General features: G+C 48.3%; 1 protein-coding gene across 24 annotated transcripts in view; it reads left to right on the top strand.

The window, feature by feature from the left end:
- Positions 1-25,247, top strand: part of Agap1 (ArfGAP with GTPase domain, ankyrin repeat and PH domain 1) — a 435,489-nt gene that overhangs the window by 283,194 nt on the left and 127,048 nt on the right. For 14 of the 24 annotated variants that reach the window (XM_063267308.1, NM_001401593.1, NM_001108230.2 and 11 more), the window contains 2 exons: positions 3,138-3,306; positions 23,699-23,857. In XM_063267308.1, coding sequence (XP_063123378.1) covers positions 3,138-3,306; positions 23,699-23,857 — 328 coding nt within the window. The remainder of the gene's footprint in view (positions 1-3,137; positions 3,307-23,698; positions 23,858-25,247) is intronic. The other 10 variants (XM_063267311.1, XM_063267309.1, XM_063267310.1 and 7 more) reach the window with 1 other exon arrangement.

Raw genomic sequence — 25,247 nt, forward strand, 5'->3', positions numbered from 1 at the left:
AGTGCTGGTTTTCCCCATCAGAGTCCACAAACACTGTCCTTCAGTGTCTGACCTGATGATGATAATTTCTTCCACCTTTGATCCACATCCTACCATCCCAGGGGCGGGGCATGGTCGTTGTACCTCACATTGCGGTGACCAGGAAGCAGAAAATAAATCCTGCAAAGGCTTTACCCATAGTGCCACCGTGTTCGTGGCAGGGCTCCCACCTCAGCCAGGTCCTCAAGCACTTCCTGACAGCATCCCTTGAGGCTCGGTGCATCTCTGTCCTACACATTTCTCAGCATAATCAAGATGGCAGTCAAGGCTGGCCAGCATAGGCGGCTTCCCTGGTCTGCTAGGCCGTGGCCATTCTACTGCAGTTACATTAGGGGACTTGCCTCTTTCCCAGGAGTGAGGACAGACCTGTCATGACTCCCACACCACTCCCATCAGTACACGTCGCCCTGCTGACCTCTGGCCGACTAAAGCTCTGACCTCCCGGTTTTGCTTGTGTGGGTTATCTTTCTGCGTCTGTTAGCTGCACAGCTAGGAGCTCAGAATCCCTGGAAGGTAGATGGTCAGTTTTCCTAAAGGTCCCCCAGCCTGAATGTAGTGACTCAGGACAACACAGATGTCTGGGTTACCGTGAGTCCTGCTTCCTTCCTAGTCCCACTTCCTGTTAAAGTACCTGAACATTATTTGTCTCAGAGTAATTCAGGACCATCCTTGTCTGATGTGTGATGGGGCAGCACATTCAGGGTTTGTGAAATGCTGTGTCTGTAGACAAGCAGCCTCATTGAGACAGTGGTGGTGATGGTGGTGGTGGTAGTGATGATGGGGTTGGTAGTGGCGGCGGTGACAGTAATACGTGAGAGAGTTGGCAGGACCATGTTCCAAACTGTTGTATCACCTTTCAGTCACTGTGACAAAACACTCCTGAGATCACCAACTTTGGTGGCAGAAAGTATTATTTTGGTTTGTAGTTTCAGAGACTTGAGCTCTCAGTCATCTCACCCTGTTGCTTCAAGCACATGGTGGCAGGGATACTTGATCACCACACAGCAGCAGGAATCTGGGAGGGAAGGGAGGATAGACGGAATGAAGGCAGGCTTGTCCCCCAGTGTCCCTTTCGAGAGCACACCTCTAGTGACCTAACTAGCCCCCTAGGTCCCATCACTTAAAGTCTCACCACCTCCCAAGAGCATCACAGCCTGACAGCTGAGCTAAGCTGTTGGCACACAGCCACTTTTCCAGGACGCACACACAGCTTTACCTGACATGCTGTAACCAGGTGTTGTGCTTGCTCCATTGTATGACGGGTTGTTAAATGACTTAGCCCAGGCTACCCTCTGAGAGTCTCTAGCTGCTGGCTACCAACACGCAGGAGCCAAGGGTCTGGTGGGTTCGTTTCTAGGCTTTTGTTCCCCTCTGTTTTCTTACTCGGGGAAGTATGACCAGTTGCCTGAAAAGAAGCAAGAGAAGGAAGGGTGGGATTGCTGCTCTGGCTTTTAGCTCAGAGGGACCCAGTGTGTGCGTCAGAACAGGAAAGCTCGGCAGAAGCAGGAGGCTGCTGATCACATTGCAGCAGTCCTCAGGAAGCAGAGGGAACAGGGAGTAAGGCCATTCAGCCTTAAAGCCTGTCTCTGGTGACTCATTTCCTCCAGGAAGCCTTCACTTTCTAAAGGCCCCACAACCTTCCCAAGCAGCATCCCAAACCAGAGACCAGGCCTGTTGGGCCATTTCTTATGGGAGGCACAGGATGAGCAGTCTTGTTTGTTTAATCTTGAGATTGTATTTTAATCGCAACATTTCTCCCTTCCCTTTCCTTCCCGCAAAGCCTCCCGTAAGCCCCACGGCTCCTTCAGTGTCAAGGCCTCTCTCTTCATCAGTTGTTATCGCACCCGTATATGTATCTGATTATGCATATACATCCCCAGATAAAGCCTTAAGTCCAGATAATGTTACTCATCTGAATCTTTTCAGGGCTGACCATTGGCATTGAACAACAATTACTCTTCCCTGGGAAAGGCCACCACTCCTGCTCCCGGCTCTCTTCCATTGCCTGTACCAAGGCCCTGTGCAGGGTTGAGGACTCGGGGGCTTTTCCCATGCAGTCTGGTGTGGCCGCTGGTGTTGTCCTTGCTCAGCTCACAGTTAAATGATGGAGCTGGTGACTTTGCAGGAGTAGCTTCTGATGTTAATAGGAAAACCTGTGCATTCTTTTTTTTTTTTTTTTGGTTCTTTTTTTTCGGAGCTGGGGACCGAACCCAGGGCCTTGCGCTTCCTAGGCAAGCGCTCTACCACTGAGCTAAATCCCCAACCCCAAACCTGTGCATTCTTGTGAGCGCCCACTGCAAGTGCACTGTTTGTTGCTGCTGCTGTTACTACTATCATTAAAACCCTGCTGCTGGTCCCTCATGTCCTCCAGTCACCTCCCATCTTTGTCTTAGTTAGGATTTCTGTTGTTGTGATGAACTATTGTAACCACAAAAGCAAGTTGAGGAGGAAAAGTTTTGTGCGGCTTACAGTTCCACATTGCTGTTCATCACTGAAGGACGTCAGGACAAGAACTCAGACAGGGCAGAAACCTGGAAGCAGGAGCCTATATAGACACCATGGCATGCTGCTTACTGGATTGCTCCCCATGGCCTACTCAGCCTGCTTTCTTCTAGAACCCAGGACCACCAGCCCAGGGGTGTCACCACCTACAATGGGCTGGGCCCTCCGACTTCAGTTACTAATTGAGAAAATGCCTTACAGCTGGATCTCACGGAGGCATCTTCTCAACTGAGGGTTCCTCCTTTCAAATAAACTAGCCAGCACAACTCAGTTACATGCTTAAATTGTGGACACTGTTCTTATGAATCTCCCCATCCCTGTGGTCTATTTCCCAGAATTCACAGCACCAGCCCAGGTTCCTAAACTGCATCCAGGAAGCGAGAGTTCGAATCTAAGATCTTGTGATGATTGCTTCTTTCCCCATTCCCAGTCCTAGATTAAGTCAGCATGTAGATGTCTAGCCTGGGTTTAAATAAGAACAGAGTTGCCCACATCCTACAGATAAAAATGGCAGCCACAGGATTATAGCTCATGACATGGATAGGGCTTCGGGTCCCATCTTTTCTCTAATCTCTTGGCTATTAACATTCACACAGGACTACATGCAGAACGTCCATGGCAAAGAGATAGACCTCTTGAGAACCACTGTGAAGGTGCCGGGGAAGAGGCCGCCCCGAGCCACATCAGCCTGTGCGCCGATCTCCAGTCCCAAAACCAATGGCCTGGCCAAGGACATGAGCAGTTTACACATCTCACCAAATTCAGGTAAGCTCACAGCGTTGGCTGCACCCGAGGAGCCGAGTACTTCCTGCCGCAGGTAGATGGTGTAGCCTCAGGTGGGCTTGTGTTGCGTGGCAGCGGGCAAACCAGAGCTGCACAAGCATAAATGTCCAAGGCGGCGTTCCGAGCAATTGCGAATGTGGATCAGCTAGTTAAGGTCGTTCTGAGGTAGAGGAATCCGCTGTAAAAGAATGCCTTGTAGTTACACACGTCAAACCGTGAGCACCACACACAGGCTGTCCGCCGCTGTTCTCACTGGCATCACCCTCGTTAGCTAAACAGCTTTGTCCTTTGTTTTCTGAGGATCTGGTGTGGTGGGGACCTCTCAGCCTCGGTGCAATCACAGCCTTTGGCATTTTATTTGTCGTTCCCGAGTCACGTTTGTAGGTGATTGGCAGCCATTTTGGCTCTCCTGTGATTGCTTCTCAAGGGGAGCCAGATGAAGAGCTCGGGTCTTCTCTCAGCATGTGGAGTCTCTTCAGGAAGGTTCCTTGTTTTCCACTAACATAAAGCTCCTTCTCCCACTTAGTTCAGTCTTGGTGGGGGAGGGGTGTTCTGCAGATGTTAGCATGTGTGTCAGCTTCTTGGAACAACAGGCTTCTCTCGCTTCTGAGACACCAGGTTATTTAAAGTCAGTGTAATGACTGCACAGGGGTGAATGGCACTGCTTGGTAAAAGTGGGGTGCCACAAAGAATCTCATTATGGCTCCCAGACAGTGCCTCCTGGTATCTTGTGGTGTTGAACAAGTCAATCCCCAGGTCTGCCTGGCTACCTACCCGTGTTAACAAAGACAGGAGGACCGTGAGAGGGGCAGGGACCGTACCTTTAGGGGCAGTTAGTAATCAAACGAAAAATTGGCTTCTCCTGAGGGGAGGACCAGTTCTTCCAGAAAGGTGAGGTTGTTGCTCTGCAGCCCTCTCTGACCTGTCCTCCTCACTCCCAAAACAACATTGGGTGGGGAGGGAGGAGGATGGTACCCCAGGAAGAAGAACAAGTCAAGAATGACTAGAGCATTAGTCTCCATACTCCGCTACATGGCATCACCCTTCCTTTAGTCATGAAACACCTATCAGTGGCCACTTCCGTTATGTGCAGTGTGACTTTGGAGTCTCTGGCCTCCAGAATTTGTCCTGTACATGGCAGTCACCTACTGAGGCCACTGCAACTGTCTACGACTCAGTCGTGGCAACGAGCCTTTGCTTATGTCCATTTTGACAAACCCTTAAGTGGGAGTTTCCTGGAACACCTGCCAGATACATTTTAAGGGATCGGAACACTTGGAAAGTTATTTTTAAACTGAAAAAAGTAACAGGGGTTTTTCCTTTCTGATTGGCCCTGACTGAAGTCACTTGCTAAGTTCGTAGCGTCCCCAATGCTCCCAAACCCAGGGACACAGAGTATAAAGCCGAGCACTCCCGGTCCTCAGGATAAAGACAGGAAGTCCAGGGCGGCAGTTGTGGAAGGGCTGGGACCTCTAGGACAGGAGGGGGCACAGGACTTAACGAGAGGGGAGGGGGTGCAGAACCTGCAGAAACCTAAGGAAAGAGTAATGCATGTGCTAGGAAACAGTGAATACAGTCAAGGTTTTTAGACCTCTTATTCCTGAGACTTGAGTTCTCGAATGCTACACCACCTGATGCTAGTCCCAGGTAGCACACCAGACCAAATGCTGGGCTAAGAGCATGGGCTCTATGTCCTCACCCCTGTTTCCTTCACAGAAAAAGCCTTGCTGTTGGATGGAGGCAAGAGTCAGACCTTCTGCATAGTCACTCCCCTCAGGTTTAGGACTGGATCTTTCCAACCCTCCACTCGGTTCCTCCACCTGGTTAGCTCTGCAGATGTCAGTTGGGACAGGGAGATAGGGGTGTGACATTAGTCACAGTCCCTCAGGGTCCCCGTCATACTCAGGAACTATGGCTTAGGCTTCCACAGTAGGCATAAGGTTGATGCTGTTGCTTCCAGGAAGACTAGGTGAGACCTCAGACCACATCACTGGGTATTTGCCTGTCCAGTCCTTGGGTATAAGGCCAGATTATGGGTCCAGTACTGCGAGAGACAGCTACTCCACCAGTACATTTTGAAACTTTAATGCGAATTGACTTCGTACATCTGGACATTAATTTAAAATGACGTGTTGCTTTTCGCTTAAGAAATCAAGGCACTTGCTGGGTTTGCGCTCTTAGACTCTAAATTATACTCTGCACGTTGAGTTCCCTGGGTTTGAAATTGTTATTTATAAAACACTCTGGTGTGAGGAACAGCAACGTGGAAAAGTGATGTGATGAACTTTGAGCTAAAAATAGTTATTTGTAGCTATTTGCTGACTAATTGAACATGGTAATTGAGAGTACTCTTTACTCCTTGAGTTTTACTGGCTTCAGTTTTGAGAGTCTGAGGTTAACTAGGTGAGGGTGCTTGGTTCCCAGGGTGGTTCCATTTGGTGGTTCCGTTGTTATTCACTTATTCTGTCTGGCTGACCTGGGGTGTGTGCACACTAAGCCTGCAGTTACTCTCCAGCAACCAGTAGCCTTCAGTACTGTGGCTCAGCCAGTGAGCTCTCTGTCAGGTTCTTGGTGTATATTTCCAAAATAACCTCTACAAATATTTCCTACAAAGTACCCACCTGTCACTGCTTTTACCTGTCATTTTCAAAATCAATGCCCCATGCTGGGTGTAAAGTTTAGCCTCTTCCGTCATTTGTGAAGCTGAGTGACTCTTGGGCTTATTGCTCATGTATATGTCTTGTAGTTAGTTATTTTATGTGTCTTCTTTGTATGTGTTTTGATGGGTTCTTTTTCTTGTTGATATGGGAAAGCTCTTTATATATTAAGGATACTGGTATTTTAATAATATGCAAACATTTTAAATATTTTACTTTTTGCAGTCTTATATTTACTCATAGAGTTTTCTCTTTTTTCCTGTGTCTTCCAATTATGACTGACATCTGTGGTTTCTTACGTTGAACTGTTCAAAAATCCTCTAGTGATCTGAAGTCTGTTTGCAGCCGATAGACATTTATTTCCAAGTTTTATTATTATTTTAGTAAACCCTTTTAAAAAGTATCATTAACATCTAATTCACCTTCGATTTGTTTGGATCCATTATATCTGATAGAAAATAATCAGCAAATTGTCAATTCAAACACCTCCTGTCCTTTCTGTTGAATGATCCTCATTATTTCTGCATCTTCCCTGTGTACAACTAAATCATGAGGAAATGCACTTTCTGGGGGTTCTGCTCTGTTCCATCCCCTGTTCTCTGTGGGATTTCTCATGCTGCATTTCTACCACAGTGTGTTACATCAGACTTAGTTCAGTATGGCAGTGAACGCCTCAATACCCCAAGATGACCTCCAAGTCTCCCAAGCCGTTGCTTCCTATTTCTAGTATCTCTCCTGTGACCCTCAGGACAACTGGAAAACAACTACATGACCAAATCTTCTCATGGCAGCGACTGAAAAACAGTTACACCACCTAATCATCTCATGATGGTGACGGGGTGGGGGAAAAATATGCCACCTAATCATCTCAGAGTGGCTGACTGTTTTTTTTCTTCTGAGACAAGGTCTCCTGTAGCCTGAACTAGCTTAGTTCAGTGCACAGCTGAGCATGATGTTGAATTGCTGATCCTCCTGCCTCTGCCTCTCAAGTGTTGGAATTATAGTCATGTATCACCACACATAGTTTATTTAACCAGTGTAGGATCTAGTCCCTAACATTGGGTTTAATCACGGCCATGGCTGGGGAGGGGGCTTGTTGCTCTTTCTGGGTTTCTTCAAGTCGATTATGCCTAGTGGTCTTCTTCATTCAGATCCTAGAGAGTCTGTTAATCCATTCCATCTTCAAATCTTCAAGTCACCGTGCTGATGTTTTTCCAGGGAAATTTCTTTCGTGATCTCAGTGGTTCCATAGACAAAAGCCCCTGGATTGTATTTTCATATCCAGCCATGTAATCCAAGTCCTGTTAGTTGGATCATCTGCAGGACATGTCTCATGAATAGAAGAATACCCACTCGGTACCACAGTGCCTGCCTACCTCTGTTCTGGGCCGACTTAATGTCTCCCATCCAGTTTATGAGTTAGATAAATTATTTCTTCCTGTGTCTTTCGTCCTCCATGGTAAATTGATCTGTTATGTGCCAATCCCTGATGATTGCTCTGAAGATGGGTTGAGAGGAGCAGTTCCAGGCTATCCCTTCAGGAGCCCACCACCTCAGTGGGGTCACTGTGCCAAGCACACTGCTAAGGCCATTGCAGATATCAGTCGGTATCAAGGGGGCAAATGGGGCCTGGCTCATCTGCTGCTGGCAGACTCCTGGTTCTGTTGCCCTCGCTCTTTTATGTGTTATTATTTTGTTGTTTATTTTTGGATAGTTTCTTTTTGTTTCATTCTGATTTGTTTGGTAGAGACAGGGTCTCCCTATGTAGTCCTGGCTGTCCTGGAGCTTACCATGTAGACCAGACTGGCATCAAACTCAGAGTCTTCCGCCTCTGCCTCCCAAGTGCTGGCATTAAAGGTGCACCATTACACCTGGCTAGAGTTGCGTCTCTCTGTGTATTTGGGATACCAGCACATTTATGTTTCTCAGATACGTTGTTATTGTTTACTTTTATACATTTTATAACTTTGTTTAAATTTAGAGGTTTTTTTTTTCTTTTTCCAATGGGAATGTTGAAATGCTGTTATAATCTTATGTCCAGTTTTCCCATGTCCTTGGGAAAGAGGTGGGAAAAGCTCGTTGTCATGGTAGCTTCCTAGTGAACCCCTTAGACCTCACCCTCATACGTCACCCTCGTACCTCCTGTTTTGTGCGTTCCTCATGCTGGGCATTTCCCACCTGCTCCTCATATATTTCTGGGGCTATAGTTCGGCTAGCAGTGTGCTTGCCTAACGCACAGTGTGCAGACTCTGATTCCCAGTACCGCACAAGCTGGTTTGGGTGGGACACACTTCCTGGGTCACCCTTGCTGTACAGCAACCTGTGGACAGGTATGATGGCTTGGTGGGTAAGCACTTCCTGCCATGCTGTTGACCTGAGTCCAGTCCCCAGGGCTCACAAGCAGGAGAAAACCACCTCCCACCAGTCATTCTCAACCTCTACACATAATAAATAAATAATATTTTTAAAGCTTTTTTTAATCAAGTAGAAATAAGCATGAGTAAAGACAATTCTGATAAAGATACTACAGTAGAAATCACTACCATTGAGCAGGGCAGTCTGAAAGTCAAACTCTGAGTTGGATGGCAAACCAAACAAAAAACCTAAGAGATGCCCAGACAGGAGAGCAGTCCTGACCTGAGAGAACCACCATTTGTAGGCATGTAAGAGCAGTGCCCCTGCTGCAGGATACTGGGGGCAGAGTGAGCCGCCCCTCTCAGAATAACCCTGACCTCTAGAAGCCAACTCTGAACTTGATTGTTGCCAGCCAGTAAGAGCAGAATAATAAGTTTTTAAAAGTAATTGGTTGGATGCCAGTGTCATTAGTTACAGATAGAATATTTCTGTCTGAATATGTTTTTGGTAAAAATACGTAAGGATCTGCTTCAGCAAAAATAAGTGGTAAAATGGAAGCGTCTAGAAAAAAATTATTCATATTTGGCTGAAATCCTTTCCACCGCACATCTTTCCCTCTTCTGAGGTGGCTCCCCTCAGGATGCCCAGTGGAAGCTTCATTTCTGATCCTTTAGCAGGGAGCTTATGGGAGGGACCCTGAGTTGCCATGGTAACTGTGATTTATCAGTCGCTGCATTTTGAGAGTCTCCCCAAGTTTAATTCCTAAAATCCTTCCAGAGAAAGAGTTGAAATACCCTTACATGTTTTCTTTAATGAGTTTTAGCTAACCTGCTTTGGTAAATCTAGCTACACACATGTGACCTAGATAAAATTGTTTCAGCCCTGGGGTTATCTGATGTTTCTATACAAAATAGAGAAGCGTATGTCTAAGAGTAGCCACTCTGGAATCCAAAATATTACACTGAACCCCATCCCCTGCCCTCCAGTGCAGACCTCAGCTTCCCTGACTCTAACCTCTGTGCTCTGGCCTCTTTGACTTCCAGGGCCTTTCATTGGTTCCTGACAAAGTTTGGGGAGGGGAAGGGGTGGCTGAGAGATGTTTTTGAGTTGGCCTTTCAAATGCCTGCTAGTGGACAGATGGCATATCTAGACCCTGTCCCCCACTAAGCGCCTTACTTACATGGCTGTGCTAGGTGGCCCAGAAAGTGTTCTTTGGGGCGTTCATGACCTTTCCGTACCTTATCATCAATTTGTCGGTGACTTCTGGCTGCGACATCTTTGTTCTGGGACCACAGCTTATCTTTCTGTCCTCGTACCATGTGTCTTTGTTGGGTTTCTGCAATTATGTTTTTTTTTTTTCCATGATACCCAGGTTGGCACCTCGACCCTTATAAGAGGAACCCTTACCCCTTTTCCTCCGCCTCCCCCACTTGAGGTCCCCAGCAGTTGGAGGCAGGCCAAGCCCGCAGGAGGGCTGAGCTGATGCTCTGAGTATGGTGGATGAGTGGGGGAGGGTGGACGGGAATGTGTGTGGAGTATTGAACTGCCGTTGACATCGACAGTCTCAAGCATGCTGTTTTCTCCACACTTCAGCAATCAGGACATCCAGCAAACCCATAAAAAAACCAAACTAATAGCATGAATATTCAGTGACCTAGAATACTAATTATTGTCATGAATATTAATGGGATTGGACTTGCTCTCTTCTCTTTCTCTCCCGTCCTCTTCCTCCCTCGCTCCCTCTCTCTTTTTTTCCACTTAGCCGGCTCTAAGGATGGGTCATAATGAGAGCATTTAAGAGGGAGCGCTCTCCGCCGTGACAGGGACCGGGGCAATAAGGAGAGCTTGATTAACGCGCGCACTTGGGGGAGACATGAGAGGCTTCACGTGGGCCTGTTCGGGGGAGGCAGCGAGGCACCGGCGGCTCTGTTGCTGCTCCCGGAGATTAATGAGGCCTAAGAGTGCATTAGGAACAGTGACAAAGGTTTGATCTAATGGGCTCAGTCATTTTTCCTTTGAGTGACAGACGCACAGAAGTAATTGGCTGTGCAGAATGGCAGCTCATTGGCGGTACTTAAGGATACATTATCCCCGTTGTGTGGCCCACAGAGGCTGTTTATCAAAACTGCTCACGCTGCAGACGAGTCGCTAAGCTGCTGTTACAGTGGTAATAGCTATTAAAGAAAAAAATAATAACACAGCGTCCAAATGAGATCCGTTGTTGTGTCAGAGAGACAAAGTTTTTCTTTGTTTAGTTTCAAATGGTCTAGAAAACATTTTAATAACTCCAGAGTATGGGTGGGCAGCACGGGTCTGCTGGTCCCCTGCCTGTTTGTAGAATGGCACTAGGCCCAAGGCCCTTGAGCTAGGCCTCTCCTAGCCCTCCTTGCTCACCCAGAATTCCCCATGCTTTGGACTTCGGTAACAACATTCCACCCTCTGCTACAGAAATGGACACATGAATGGACACCCTTCAGGCACATGAAAGAACACGTGTCACCCAAAGCTGTTGGTTAGGAATTACTTTCCTTTTTTGAAAATAAAAAATGCTAATTTAATCATATGATGCCTGGATTCTGGAAGCCAGATTTATTAGAATAAGTTGTGATGGGTATTCAGTAGTTAAATTTTGGCAAAAATAATTGTTTGGTGAAGAAGATTCTTTTTTCCTCATGATGCAAGTAACAAGTAATGAAGGGGACATTTTTAGATTCTCCTGAGTGGCATGACCTCTGCTGTAACACTGGAGTGCAATTCCTAAGGAAACAAGAAAATGCCTTCAACTTAGGGAGATCCTTCCCGGAAACCTGAACTAACAGTAAAGTGTTATGTTGTGTAAGTTCTGACAGAGCGACCTGATTTTATGGGATTTCCCTGGAAAGGGTACGGGGGATGTTGTGGTCCTGAACTACTTGTTTCTATAGTAACCTGTGAGCCCGAAAGTAAGTAAAAGCAGCTCTAGAAACTTTTCACCTCAAAAGCATGGGTTCAGCGTTTTCTCCACTGAAATCAGAAGGCATACCAGTGAGACTAGCCTGGGGCAGGCAGAAAGCCAGCCGTGATCCCGCTTACTGCCCCAGCAGCCTCCTAGAAGGAAAAGCCAGTGTGCAGACCTCAGCATTGGCTGGAGAGGAGCTCAGAGAAAGTTGCGTCTTCAATCTACCTTCCTCCCCACACTGGTACAGGACAGTCGCTCAAAGCCATCCTGATATCTTGCCATGTCCTGTTCTCCTGGCTGGTTGCTCTGTAGTGACCATCATACATATAGTTTTATCTTTCTCAAATACACCTAGAGCATGGGGGAAAACCACAGACGCCCTCATTCCTGTGCTAATTCTAACCCCAAGTATTCCTAGCCGCTCTGTGCCGCCTGCGTCGTCACTGGGTCCATGACGTGAGTTACTGCCCATCCTGAGCCAGCTGTTCTGTGAGGGAGGTGAAGGGCTGCTGGCTTTGATCTGGTAGCTGTGCTCCACCTGTTGGGAAGCAACCAGGAGCGAAGACCTTCTTCTACAATAGCTCTAGGACTGGAAAAGTTGGTTCTGTCAGCTTCAAGAGAGTTACAGGTTAGAAGTGGGTGAGACCAGTGATAAGAGTCACAAACACCCATGTGAACGAGCAGTGAGTTGTCTTCTGCAAGGCTGTTAGATACTCAGAATCTGAAGAAAAAAAAAAAACAAAGTAAAGGAAATACAATGGGGGAAAAAGATGTGAGCTACAAGAACTGGGGCTGGGAGGATGGGGTTAGGGAAATGATAAAGCCACTGGGCCACCATGTCCACCCTGGAGGGACAATAGCCAGATCCCCTCAAAAAAAATACTGTAAATTCAAAGTACATTTTGTGCAAAAGACACCTGTTGCACTGATCACGTAAAGGAAGAAATGCTTTAAAGGGCGCTGGAGAGACGGCTCAGTCAGTAAGAATACTTGACTGCTCTTGCAGAGGACCCAGCTTTTGGTCTCCAGCACCCTACATGGCAGTACACAGTGATCTGTAACTTCAATCCCAAGGGTTCTGATGCCCTCTTCTGGCTGCTGCAGGCGCTACATGCATGTGGTATGCATACGTGTGCAAGCAAAAAATACAAATACACACAGACATACACACATACTAAAGAACACTTAGGCGTGGCACTTAAGGGTGAACATTTGGTTCTTTGGAAGTTGAACACCCCGGGAAGTTTTATAAACCTACTTTTCTGACTATGGCTGTGGGCTATTGGTTTATACAGAAAGCCCAGGTTTTAATACCCCTTGTGTAATGATCCCATCCCTGCGTGTACATTTGGTCATGTCATGTGCACCCGAAGTGTGTTGCTGCCAAGCAAGCTTCATGATGGTTTCCCTCAAACACCCTCAGGATTTTCCCAGCAAGTGCCAGTAAGCAGGTGAAAACTGGCAAAGTGGAGAAGGGTTTGTAAGGTTGAACTTTGAGTGCCGGTGCCAGGGAGAAGGTTTTGCCTTGGGAATACATGTTTATTTCTAAATCAAACCACTTAGAATGAAACTCAGCTTCTGAGATGCTCAGCCCGTCTCTTGAGTTGTACCGACTCTGATATATCCATCCTGAGGAAGACCAGCTGCTAGGGACTCTCGCTTGCTGTCACCCACTGCCAGGAAGCAGTCCTCACTTCTCCCTGTGTCCCACACATGTGTTCCCTCTCTTTATTCTATTCTCCTTTTAGAAGCTGAACCTCTGGCCATGTTGGCAAAGCACTGACCAATGCATTTGGTGACATCACAGGGTGAGTTAGTGAGCTCAGGTGAAGTGAAGCCAACTGTGGCCCCAGAGCAAGCATAGGCACCAACAGCAAGTGGGAGAAGGCCATCAGACCAGCAAGGCGCACACGCAGATCCTCTACACCTTGAAGAATTAGCCACTTTGAAACTTTGACTAAAGACCACGTAAATAAACCAGAGGAAGGAGAACCCACTGCGGATGGGATTGCCGACTCCTGAGGTAGTCAGAGGCTTGGCTGGCCACAGGGTACCATGCACAATTTGACCATTTCCTTATTTACTGCTGGCCTTATCACGTCCATTGCTTTGTAATATGGTCTGCATTGTTCAAATATTGACCAATCTTCTTTGGGGCACTGGTTATTAAGAGAATGATCTGAAGTGTAGATCAGAAAGGTCTATGCCACTCATTGCAGCCCTGACCCCTCTGAGGAGTTATCCTCGGAAAGCCTAAAACTGTAAATTATCTGTCAACACATTGTGTCTGACCATGGGAAACTGAGGAAACAACCAGAACTACCCACAAGTAGGTAATGCCAGTGGCCTCCATTGAATCAACGAACTGAAGGTTTAGATCAGGAAATAAGATAACGGCTGTGTGACAGTGTCAGGAAACCGTTCCTGTCAAAGATGATTCACAGACCAACACGAGGGCTCTTCAGGGTAGTGCCTGCCACCAATCTCCACAGCCTGAGTTCAATTCCTGGGACCCACGTGGTAAAAGCGGGGAACCAATTCCCACAAGTTGTCCCCTGACCTTCACACGTGTGCCCACACACATGCACACCATCGGTTTGTTTTTTAAAGGATGTATGGTGTATCTTTTCCATGGTGACAGCTAAGGGAAACATCTACGTCTGTGCAGTAAATGCTGACCGATTTGCCGTAAAGCTGATGGACTTAATCCACAGTGCACATTTGTCAAAACTGGCTTTAAGGAATTTATGCAATAAAATAGGCTTTCGGAATTTTCCTTGGGCACCATAACTAAGAGAAACCGGACTCGGAATAGCTGTTTGCAGATTTTAGGGACCGTCTCAACTTCTCCAGTTCTAGGTTTTTTGACTTTTGAGTGTGGTTATCCTGAGAATGTAGTTGCTCAGATATGTTTCACCGCTCCCAGGTCTATGTTGGCTTTTCTTTCTCTGAGAAACAGAATTGGAAAAGGGTAGTAACAGAAAGATGTACCCTTCGGCGAGTAATCCCAGCTTTGTGTCTCAGTAATGGGCGTGTTAAATTGCACCTATCTACAAAACAGGAGCCGTAGCATGCAGGGCCAGGGCTCTCGCACCTCAGAAGATGATGCTGGACATCACCTCGGGGAGAACAACTCTGTCAGACAAAAATTCTGGTTGCCAAAGGAGGCAGCTTTCCAGTGCAAATACTGGAGCAAACAGCTCCTCTCACAGGCACTCAGATCATTTATATCTCACGTTTTATGGTAGCGTTGTCATGAATTATGTTCTTCTTGGTTTGTAGTTAGAGGACAGAGCAGATGGTCAAGGCCTATCTTAAAGTGCCATGACCGCTGGAATAGCCCCTGTCGTCCAGCAGTGATTCGGGGACCGGGTTTTCCTGCGTGCCCCGTGTCAGCTTTGGGAGCCTGGACCCAAGATGAGTTCTCTGACTGTTGCTTTGAAGGCCCCAGTTTGGGGCTTTTTCCAGCTTCTCATTCTCACCCAGCACGCATGGAAGTTCATGGCCATCTCTTCAGTAACCGAAGCAATTAATTGTTTCATTCTTACTAATCAGTAAGCCAAAGGACTTTGGGTTCATGCACACGCACAATCACATGCACCTTCATTAAACTCTTTGGTAAAGTTGCAGCCTGCTTGAGAAGCTAGACAGGAAACAGAACGGTAATGAAAATGTGTTTTAAAGGGATGATTGTTGATGAACGTGCACTTGAACGCCACAGAAAGCCATCGTCTCAGGATGTACTTTTTTTTTTTTAATCAGAGCAGGCTATTTTTAATGTACTAAGCCTATAGCTTAAAAGAGGGACTCTGCCTTTGATGTCATTTGGAGGATGAAAACATCCTCGCTCAATAGAAAAGCAGCATCTTTTTCACGCTCATTTGAGATCAGTTCGGGCAACATACTGATGCGCATTCAGATATAAATGCCATATTCACTTTGAAATGCAGATTGTTTAAAGAAAAATAGCATATGGTGGAGGTAAGTATCTTTTCAAATCAACTCTTACACTTTAGGGAGGTAAGTACAAGGGAAATTATTCTTTGGAGAGAATATCAGGGCTTTTGACATGGGGAAGCTGGTACTCATCAAGAGGACCAGCTAAGCACACGCACATATCCATATCAAGGAAGAGGCGCTGGGGGACAGGATTAGCATGGTAATGCGGCTGCCCCCTGCTAATCAGGCCAGCACCAGCTGATCCCGGAAGGGGGTGTTCCAGGAAATGCCCGCCCTGAGCCCTGAGCTGGCCAGGTAGCTGACCAGCCCCACCCCCCCTGAGTTTCTTGGTAATATTTGGGAGGAAGTTCCCAGATGAAAAGGCAAGTTTGTACTTCAGGGACCGTATTGAGAAGTCAGCATCTCGGGCTGTTCAGAGCAGGGTCGTGCCCTGGGGCTCACCGCTGGGAAGTTTCCTCTGCTGTCCCAGCTCCTGCTTTTGAAGCCGCATCTGTATTCACAAGCCAGCTGGGCAGTGGTTTTTGTTTTCTTAACTTTGCGGGGAGTGTAAATGTGACCAATACAGTATTTGTGTAAAAAGTGCAAAACCCAAGCTGGGGAGGTGACTCAGCGGATCAAAGCACCTGCCACATGACGGACAACCTGAGTTTGATTCCAGGGACCCATACGGTGAAAGAAGAGAAGCAACTCTCAAAACCTCAGTGTTCTCTGAGCTACACGCTAGGGCAAGGATGCACCCAGACACACAAACAACCAGTTGTTAAAACCGTTTGAAGGAAGTGAGGTATTCTGAAGTATAGCTGAATGCAGGTGGCCGTCGCTGGCCCCGAGGTCCCTCCTGTTGCTGCCTTCAGCGCACACAAGGGTGGCCCCTCTGACTTAGCATCCCGAGGATGCGACATGCCCCTTGAACCCAGTCCGATGTCAGCCTGAGTGGTCTGCCTTGCTGCCCCCTGCCCCGTGGTCTGCCTGCCGTTCATCCTCGTACCCTGGTCAGTGTCTCCTCCATTCTCGGTAGTACGTAGGTGACAGCTGCGATCGTGCGCCCTTGGACAGTGGGTACAGCCGCTATCATCCACATGAGACTCTGAAGAGCAAGAGCAGTGGAGCACGTCTGTGGTTATGCTTCTGGGGAGATGCGACTGAACCTACCTGGGCATGTGTGGACCTGTTTTGGGGGAGGGGTGAGCGAAGAGGGAAAATCCTTAAGAGAAGTGAACCAGACTGGAGCACTCTGTGGAGCTAACATAAGTCAGTGAGGTTGCTCTGTGAGAGTACAGTGTCTCTTCTTCAGCAGGCTCTGCTCACCCTCCATTTGTCCAGAGTCTAAAGTCAATGTTGCAAGGTTCCAAGGGAGGCCTTCCGGGTCCTCCCAGCAGGGCGAGCCCCCTGCCCCTCAGTCTCCCTGAAGGCTACTGTTTCTCGGCATGAATGGAGGACCCTATAGTTGTCTGACTCCTTCAGGTAAATTAGATGACAGGTTTGCTGAGGATGTCCGTGCCTGGTGCACAGGGCCTGAGTGTGACTAGACAAGGCATCAGGGCAAGAACAACCTAGGAATCCTCTTCCTTCTGCTCCAACCCATTACATAGTTGGTAAGACTTGTGGGCTAGGACAGTTTACAGCCCATCCCAGAAGCAGCAGTAGCCAGAAGGTCAGCATTGACACCACCCCAGGCCCAGTTCTCTCAAGATGGCACAGCACATAACATGCTCATATAGCCCAGAACCCTAAACTCAGGACAGTCTTCTGTAGCAGGGGGTGGGGGAGCCAGTCACCCCTATTTTTGCCAGAGAAACTGACATCATTACCACAGGTGGTAGAAAATTCTGCCCTTTTGGGAAAACACTGTTCCTGTCATCAGTTTGCAGACACCCTTGAAAAAAGCTACAAAACGAGAAGGTGTTGGTGGCCACACCCACAAGTTTCAAGGAAAACCAAGGTCCACAGAAAGCTGCCTGCCCACAGAGACTAGTAGGGCACAGAAGTTCGGTGAGGCCACAAGAGTATGAGGGTGGGAGGGAGGGAGGGAGGGAGGGAGGGAGGGAGGGAGGGAGAGAGAGAGAGAGAGAGAGAGAGAGAGAGAGAGAGAGAGAGAGAGAGAGCGAGCGAGCGCAGGCACACACACGCGTGCGTGCCAGCCTTGTTCCAGTAGGCTCAGCTCCAAGGACTCCAGTGGCCACTTGGTCTCAAGGAGTAGACACTTCCTTTTCAGACCATTGTTTGTGACTGGCTTGAGCTTTGTACATCAGAACCCACCAGGTCCCTCTTCCATCCCCTCAAAGAGGAGACCTAATATGGCTTCCAGTGGGTACCAGCTGTGGGGCTGCAGACTCCTCCACATCCCACAGACCCCAACTTTATGTCACCTTCCCAGGCATGCCAGCAGAATGCTGTCTGACAGAGTGTGCCTGTGATCTTAAGAGTCTGCTCCTCAGCCAAGACCTACCCTAGACTTTTCTGCAGGGCATTCCTTAAGCTGTGGGTTGGTATGGCTTTCTGCACACTGGCAGCTTCGGTTGGGAGTGTGACTGTGTCTTGCAGGACTCCTCGAGTATTTTGTTTGTAGCTCAATCACACTTGAAATTCTAACACTGGGTAGCAAGAGCTCGGGACTTATCCTAGCCATAGCTGGCGAAGTTACAGGTTTCACTAAATGTGCAACATCAGCACCAGATAGGCTTAGGGCCCCTAACCCTTCAACTTAAGGATAGGGAGCAAAGCCAGCCAACAGACACATCACTGGTATACTTCAGCCTGGCTTTGAAGGTGTCTGAGACAGTGCTTATACATACTTCTGGCTTAAGTGGGCTTGAGGTCAAGGTCCTTAGCTCTCAGTCAGATACAGACTGACTTCACAGTCCTTCACAGATAAGGACTCCTGCTTCTTGGCCTAATTAATAACTTGCCAGCATGAAGTGAATTGCCACCCAATGAGAGTCCTAGCACTCAAGTGCTTGAAGAATAAAAGTATCTTAAGCACGCTACTCCTTGTGTGTATAGATGTTTGCAGAAGTGTAAGTTTCTTATGTGGTGTTGGTAGGTCCTGCTAGTTACTCCCCTGTGAACAGTGTACGCGGGGGATAGTAATATTTGGGCTCCCTTGGAAATGGAAAATGAACTACATGTTACATGTTTGCAGGTATATATTTAAAAAATAAATTAGATACTGCTCTAGTCAGTATGACAAAATCTAGGGATGAGAGTTTCAACTGATGGATTTTCCAGATCCGATTGGCCTGTCGGCATATCTGTGGGGGATGTCTTGATTATTATTTGATATAAGAGAGCCCAGCCCACTGTGGGCAGCACCATCCTCTAAGCTGTATAAGAAAGCTAACTAAGTCTGTGAGACAGTAAGCAGTTTTCCTCCAGGGTTTCTGCCTCAAGCTCCTGCTTGAGTTCCTGCCCTCTCTCAGTGATGGACTGTGACCCAGAATTAACAAATAAAGAAATTCCTTCCCCTAAGCTTCTTTTGGTTTGTGAATTTTTATTATAGCAACAGAAAGGCAATTAGAGTAAAAATTGTGTCCTGATACAGTTAGAAATGGGTATAGGTACAAAGCATTGTTCAGTAAACCCTAAGCTTTGTGGGTTGTTCCTTTGCCTGGCAGAAGGGATAGAAATAGCCAGAAGTGTGTGCACTGGAGATGCTTCTTGGCCCTGCGAGGCAAACTCCCACTTCCATCGTTGTGTGCAGCTTTGGGCAGTGGTTCGCTTCCAGGTCTAATATCTCTCCTCATGTTTATATTTAAAGGCAGTGCCTGCTTACGGGCTTCTGAACAGTATATTAAGTATAGAAACATTTCCTGTATTCATATCTTTCTTATTTTCAATTGGACAGATACACATCTGCATCACCCCCGAGGGTATCTGGTTTAATGTGCTGTCATTGTTTTTGAGACAAGGTCCCATTTTATAGCTTGGAGCTCATGGTGTAGACCAGGCTGTCATCAAGCCTGCAGCCAGCCATCTTCTTGCCTTTGGCTCCTGAGTGCTGAGTGTATGTTGCCATGCCCAACAGAGAAAACAGTTTTGTTTTTGTGTGTGTGTGTGTGTGTGTGTGTGTGTGTGTGTGTGTGTGTGTGTGTCACAATTGGTGGTACAAGTTGTAACTCATGTTAAAATGGAATAAATTAGTACATATTTAAAAAAAAAAGAAGTGTAATCCCAAAGGAAATGAGAACTGTTGGTTTCTGGGATATTTCTCTCTGTATTTGGAAAACTGTTGAACTCCAAGTCATGAAAGAGTAGGAACCAGTGGGCAGGGGTCTGAGAAGATAGCAAAGCCCGGGCATCCAGATAAGTCAGGTGATGCTGCTCTGCTCATTGTGTCAGGGGCAAAGCCAGGACCACAGCTGTCAGACATTCCCATTAGCCAAGTGATGCCAGAAGCCATAAATTTAAGTTTTTATTTATTGGCGGGAGACATTTTATGATCAGAGGACAACTTGAGGGAGCCAGGTCTCTCCTCTCTTTATGTTTGTCCCAGGGATCAAACTCAAGTCATCAGAGAGCAAATGTCTTTGTCAGCTGAACCCCTTGCTAACCTGGGTTGTTTTGAGATAAAATCCCCAAATCTAACTCTACTTAGGGTGTAAAATGGTTGCGCGTAATTAAGAATGTTATCCGCGAGCACTTCGTGGCTACTACTCCAGCCACGCACACAGCTCAGAATTCCGCCTTCGTAACTGCAGTCAGTTTAGTCTTCCACCGGGATCTGGGGTGCCTGGGTAAATGAGGGCTGCTGAGAACCTGCTTTCTCAGAGCAGCCAGGATGGCTAGAGCCGTTCTGGGCACAGGTCTCCTTGGCCACCTCGGTCCCCTCCGGCTCCTTCGAGCCTCCCTCCTGCTCATAAAGTGAGCTCTGCTAAACCCAGAGCTGCCTCACCAGCATCTTAATACATCTGGCCGGTGCTTAAATGTCATTTGACAAACAGCAGGAGGTTTGCAGCCGAGAGGAGCAGCCAGGAATGCGTGAACAGACTTGTCCCGTGCTGTCTGTAAGCGTGTACACCGTCAGACAATCTGCCGTCATTCTCCAGCATCCTGCCACCGGATGAAGCCCTGGCGGCCCTGACTGAGCTCATCCTTCAGACATCTCCGTTTGAAGGTTTGCGCTGCTTCTGCGAGCTCAGGTGGACTTGTGGTTCAGGTGCTTATGGTCCCTCCCCAAGGCCTGTTCCCTAGCAGCGATGAAGGCTTGGGAAGGGTTAGGCAGGTTGTCTGTAGGCCCACCCTTCGGCAAGGTTTTCCAGCCTCCAGGTCACACGGGGCTGAAGATAGTTATGAATGCCTCTGAACACAAAGCCCCACAAGCTTTTTGCAGTTTTATCCACTTATCCGTAACTCGATTACCCCGTTCTCAGTCTTGGTTGATGATGGTGTCAAAAGTTTGGATGCCTGTGAGTTTTTTCATTTCCGTCCCTGTGATAAAATGCCAAGACAAAAGCTACTTCAAGGAGAAAGGGTTTGTCTCAGCTCACAGTTCTGGCTTCCAGGCTGTCGCTGCAGGGAAGGTAAGGCAAGAGGCCACAGTGAGGAACAGGGAGATGAATGCGCCCATCCTTACCGCTCAGCAGACTTCATATACTCCTCTCACAGCCCAGGGCCCCAAACTAGGGAACAGAGCCCCCCCACTCCCAGACTGGCCCTTCCCCCATCAATTAAAGCCACCATGATAGTCCCCACAGATGTACACACAGGTCAGCCCTCATTGGCACTCTTCCCAGGTGATTCTAGATTGTCAAAATGGCATTAAAACTAACCATCTATGGTGGTTTGAATACGCTTGGCCTAGGGAGTGGCACTATTAAGAGGGTGGCCTTGTTAGAGAAAGTGTGTCACTGTGGGGGTGGGCAGTGAGACCTCCTCCTAACCATGTGGGAGCTGTCTTCTAATGGCCTTCAAGTGAAGATGTAAAATTCTCAGCTCCTCTCGCACCATGCCTCCCTGGGTGCTGCCATTCTCCTACCTTGACAGTAGTGGTCTAAACCTCCGAACCTTTAAGCCAGCCCCAATTAAGTGTTGCGTACGAGTTGTATTGGTCATGGTGTCTCTTCACAGCAATGCAGACCCTAAGAAACCATCACAGTGCTGTTACCTGAGAAAGGACAAAGCAAGCGGTGGCTGGTATTGAGCATTGTCGTGGTGGACCAGAAGATGAGCACACTTGTTTTCAGTTACTAAGGTGGCATAAAGCATGTGTAGGCAGAGTCATCTCCACATGGTGCTAGTTGGTATGAGTCTCTCTAGGCCGGAGGGACTCAGAGGAGCTCGAAGGCCAAAGAGTCTCCCTTCTTTCCTTGAGGCATGCAATACTCTGCACACATACTTCATCCTTCCGAGAAGGAGCCTCCTAGCCTGTGCTGGCCTGGAGCTCACCGTCGTCCTGCCTCTACCTCTTTAGTACTGTAGCTGTCAGTTTGCTCCACCACACCCAACAGTCACGCGTAGCTCTTCCATCAAGGCAGCCGTATCACACAGCTTCTATCTGCAGTGACCTCATGGGATAAACTCGGGAGTGAACCAGGGGACACACTGGGGTAGGTATGGTGGCTCTTTTGTAAATAAGGCCTAGATGGGTAGATGTATAGCATCAGAGTACCTGGGAAAAGAGGACCACACTGGACAGCGTGGGGACCCGAGCCGGTGGGAATGATACCAACAGGGAAGCAGCCAGAAGTGACTCCTCATGTCTGTCTGCCGTCCCTCCTTTACATCCCTGCCCTGCTCTTCTCCTTGCTCTGGAGCACCTAGGAGCAGTGGGGGTTGGGTTGTCAGGGACTCCGCAGTTGGACACTCTCAGGCCTCCTGCTTCTCTGTTCCCAGGATGCCACCGTGAACAGGAAGGTCTGTGGCCCTCAGCTCTTCTCTTTGCTGTCACTTCTGGGTTTTGGTCTGGACGTGAACAGGTGGTTTGCCCTCCAAGATTCAAACCACCCTCAGTTCAGACAACAGCGAAGAGCTGGTGTTCTGTTGTGCTTCTGTTTTTAATGGAGAGAAGTCTTTATGTTAGTGTGAACTTGGGGCTATAGGATCATCTGGGTGTGTGAGGACATCAGTAGCCTGGGTTTTAGTTGATGAAGAGTGGGCCCTAAGTGCAAGTGGCACTGCTTCGTGATCTGTAGCCCCAGGCTGAAGAAATGCCCTCGGTATCCTGGCTGTAGTTAAAATGTGACCAGTTGACTGTCCCCTCAAGCTGTCATCAGACACAAACTACTTCTCATAAGCTGCTTCTTCAGGTGTTTGGTCACAGCAATGGGACAGATATAACCAGCAGTCTTTACTAGCACATTGTGGTATTCTGCTCTGTACTGCCTCTCACCACACCACTAAGTCACTGGTGTGTGTGTGTGTGTGTGTGTGTGTGTGTGTGTGTGTGTGTGTGTGTGTGTGTGAGAGTGATGCACATGCAGGTGCATGAGAATTTATATTCTTTCAGCCCTACCCCTTATCCGTCGAAATCAGAAGCCTGATTTTTAAAGCCTCTGCTTGGCCAGACTTGGGCGCTACTGATGGGCCACTCACACACAGCCAGACAACCTTCCCCTGAAACAGTTCCGAACCAAAACAACTAGGAAAGTTCAAAAATAGGAAGCTAGTAGCTGGGCACGGTGGTGCAAGCCTTCTCTGCGAGTTTGAGGTCAGCTGGTCTGCATAGTGAATTCCTGCACAGCCAGGGCAATGTAGAGAGACCCTGCCTTAAGAAAACAAACAAATCAAATATCAAACAAAACATCTCCACAGGGCCACATGCTTCTCTCTCTGACTCCTTCACAAGCTGTGGATGTGATTGCCTAAGCCTAGGAGAAACACAGCTAATTACTGTGTTGAGTCTAAAATTGGTGTGACCAGGCAATCAGGTGTTTTGAAACTGGGCATCTGACTGAGATCATCATGCCTACAAAAGAACCGTTCTTCACAGCCTCCATGAGCCCTGAAGCCACCGCGTGACTTTCCTTCTTCAAAACCTTTACAGAGTCGGTAGTCAGGGTCTCACTGTGGCGCCTCTGTGTTGATTATAAGGGATAGTTGTCCTATGAGCAGCGTCCCCTGGTAGCAGACAGTTGACTCCCAGTGGGTGAGCCTGTGTGGGTAGGTTGGTATGACCAGCCTCCCATGGTCCTCTTTTTGCCCTGTGGTGGCTCGTTCTGTTCTCACTGGTTCTCCTGTCTCTAGAGATTGCAGTAGGGCCGCTTGCCTTTGGGAAGGAGTTACAGGCAGTTGCCCTCAGCCTTTCTTCACACTTGCTCAACGGGGCACCATTGGGGGCCACAGTGTCCCACTCTTCCTTATGATCTTGTGCTGGGCATAACCTTCCTTTGACTTACTGAGTAGGCAGGATGTCAGCGGCGTGCAGGGGTCAGGTACTTGTGCCAGCGGGAAGCCCCACAGACAAGGTCGCGCTGGCTTCTGTGGACTGCAGTCCGGCGTGGTGTTCACCTGACTTGTTTATTCCTAGGGAATGTCACTAGTGCGTCTGGGTCTCAGATGGCAAGCGGCATCAGCCTGGTCTCCTTCAACAGCCGACCCGATGGCATGCACCAGCGCTCCTACTCAGTCTCCAGTGCCGACCAGTGGAGTGACGCTACAGTCATTGCAAACTCAGCCATCAGCAGTGGTAAGAGGGGGCACAAACTGTGGCCATCTCCAGGTCCTCTGTGAAAGCCAGGGGCTGGGTTCAATGCCCAGGGTGCCCATGCTCCATTGGGAGCATGGTGCCATGGGCTGCTATGACAGTGGCACGCATGTCTCACCAGTCATCTGTGAGCACTTTGTCCTTGATCTCCTGTGTCATCTACATCCCATCATCCATCTGTTCTCCTCTGCTCAGGGAGTAGACCTTGAATCCTCTTCACCGGTCAGATCTAAGAGTGGAGGCTGTAGATGGGACAAGTGTCTTTCCTGTGGTTACCTAACAGGGGCGAAGTGAGATGGAAAAGGGAGTCGAGGTGCTGCAATGCAGTCTTCTGCCCTACCTGGCTCTCTGGTATCTCACCATCCGCCCGTATTCTGTACTGTTCAGTCAATTCAGTCTTCCAGGCTTCCTGGCGTAGCGTCTAAGTTCTGGGGAATCCCCTCTGTCATCTCTCCTAGATATCCACTTTCTTTTTGACAAGTGTGGCCTGCTTCTTGGGGGACAGATGCAGCACCCTGGAAACTGCCTTTGATGTTTGTGTGACAGCATGAATTATGCAGTGTGCCCCGTGCACTGGCTGCTGCAGCTTGCTTTGCCTGTGGCATTCTGTCTGTGGCCTGCTCACCGGTATTTAAGGGAATTCCCACTGTTGTATGTAATCTATCAGACAGGGTTTTGAGAGTCATTTTAGCATAATTTGTTCTAATTAAAAGATTCCACGTCAGGTCTTCCCTGTGGACCCACCAGCTGCTGCAGCAGGACGCTTGCTTTGGGTAAACACCATCTTACTTCTGGTTGTTCCACAGCGCTCCAACAGACGAGAACAAACACATGCTTCTGACCGAGACTTCTCACAACCGAGAGAGAAGCAGGGTCAGGAAAGGTGATCTGAACAGAGAGGTGTCTGACAGACAGCTCCCAGAAGCCCAGGCCGCTCCCAAACACTAGGACAGGCACCGTGTGCTGCCTCCCTCCAGTTACCACTGTCCCACCTTTACTGCACAGATCCATCTGGGGCCAGCCCCAGTTCCCACCTTCTTTAGGGATCACAGGAGCACAGAAGCCTATGGGACACATAAGTAAAATGTGCGTCTAAGTGCATTATATGGCCTCGTATCACACAACTGTTCCCCTGCGGTGCTCCATGTTAGCAACCAAAGAGAGAAGCCTGAGGGCCTTCCATCATTTTGTTCTTCCTTAGTTGACACAAGACCCTTCTTTTTGTGATCACTTTATCTACTGCCCAACCTCACCCCACACGCACGCATGAACTCCCACCTCTGGTCTGTATGACGGGGCAGCAGCAGCAGCGGAGCCTGGAAGCTTTAGGATTTCCCTCCACCTGCACTGTGAAGGGCTCGTCTTCTGGCCC

This window comes from Rattus norvegicus, chromosome 9, assembly GCF_036323735.1.
Source record: "Rattus norvegicus strain BN/NHsdMcwi chromosome 9, GRCr8, whole genome shotgun sequence".
Classification (NCBI taxonomy): domain Eukaryota; kingdom Metazoa; phylum Chordata; class Mammalia; order Rodentia; family Muridae; genus Rattus; species Rattus norvegicus.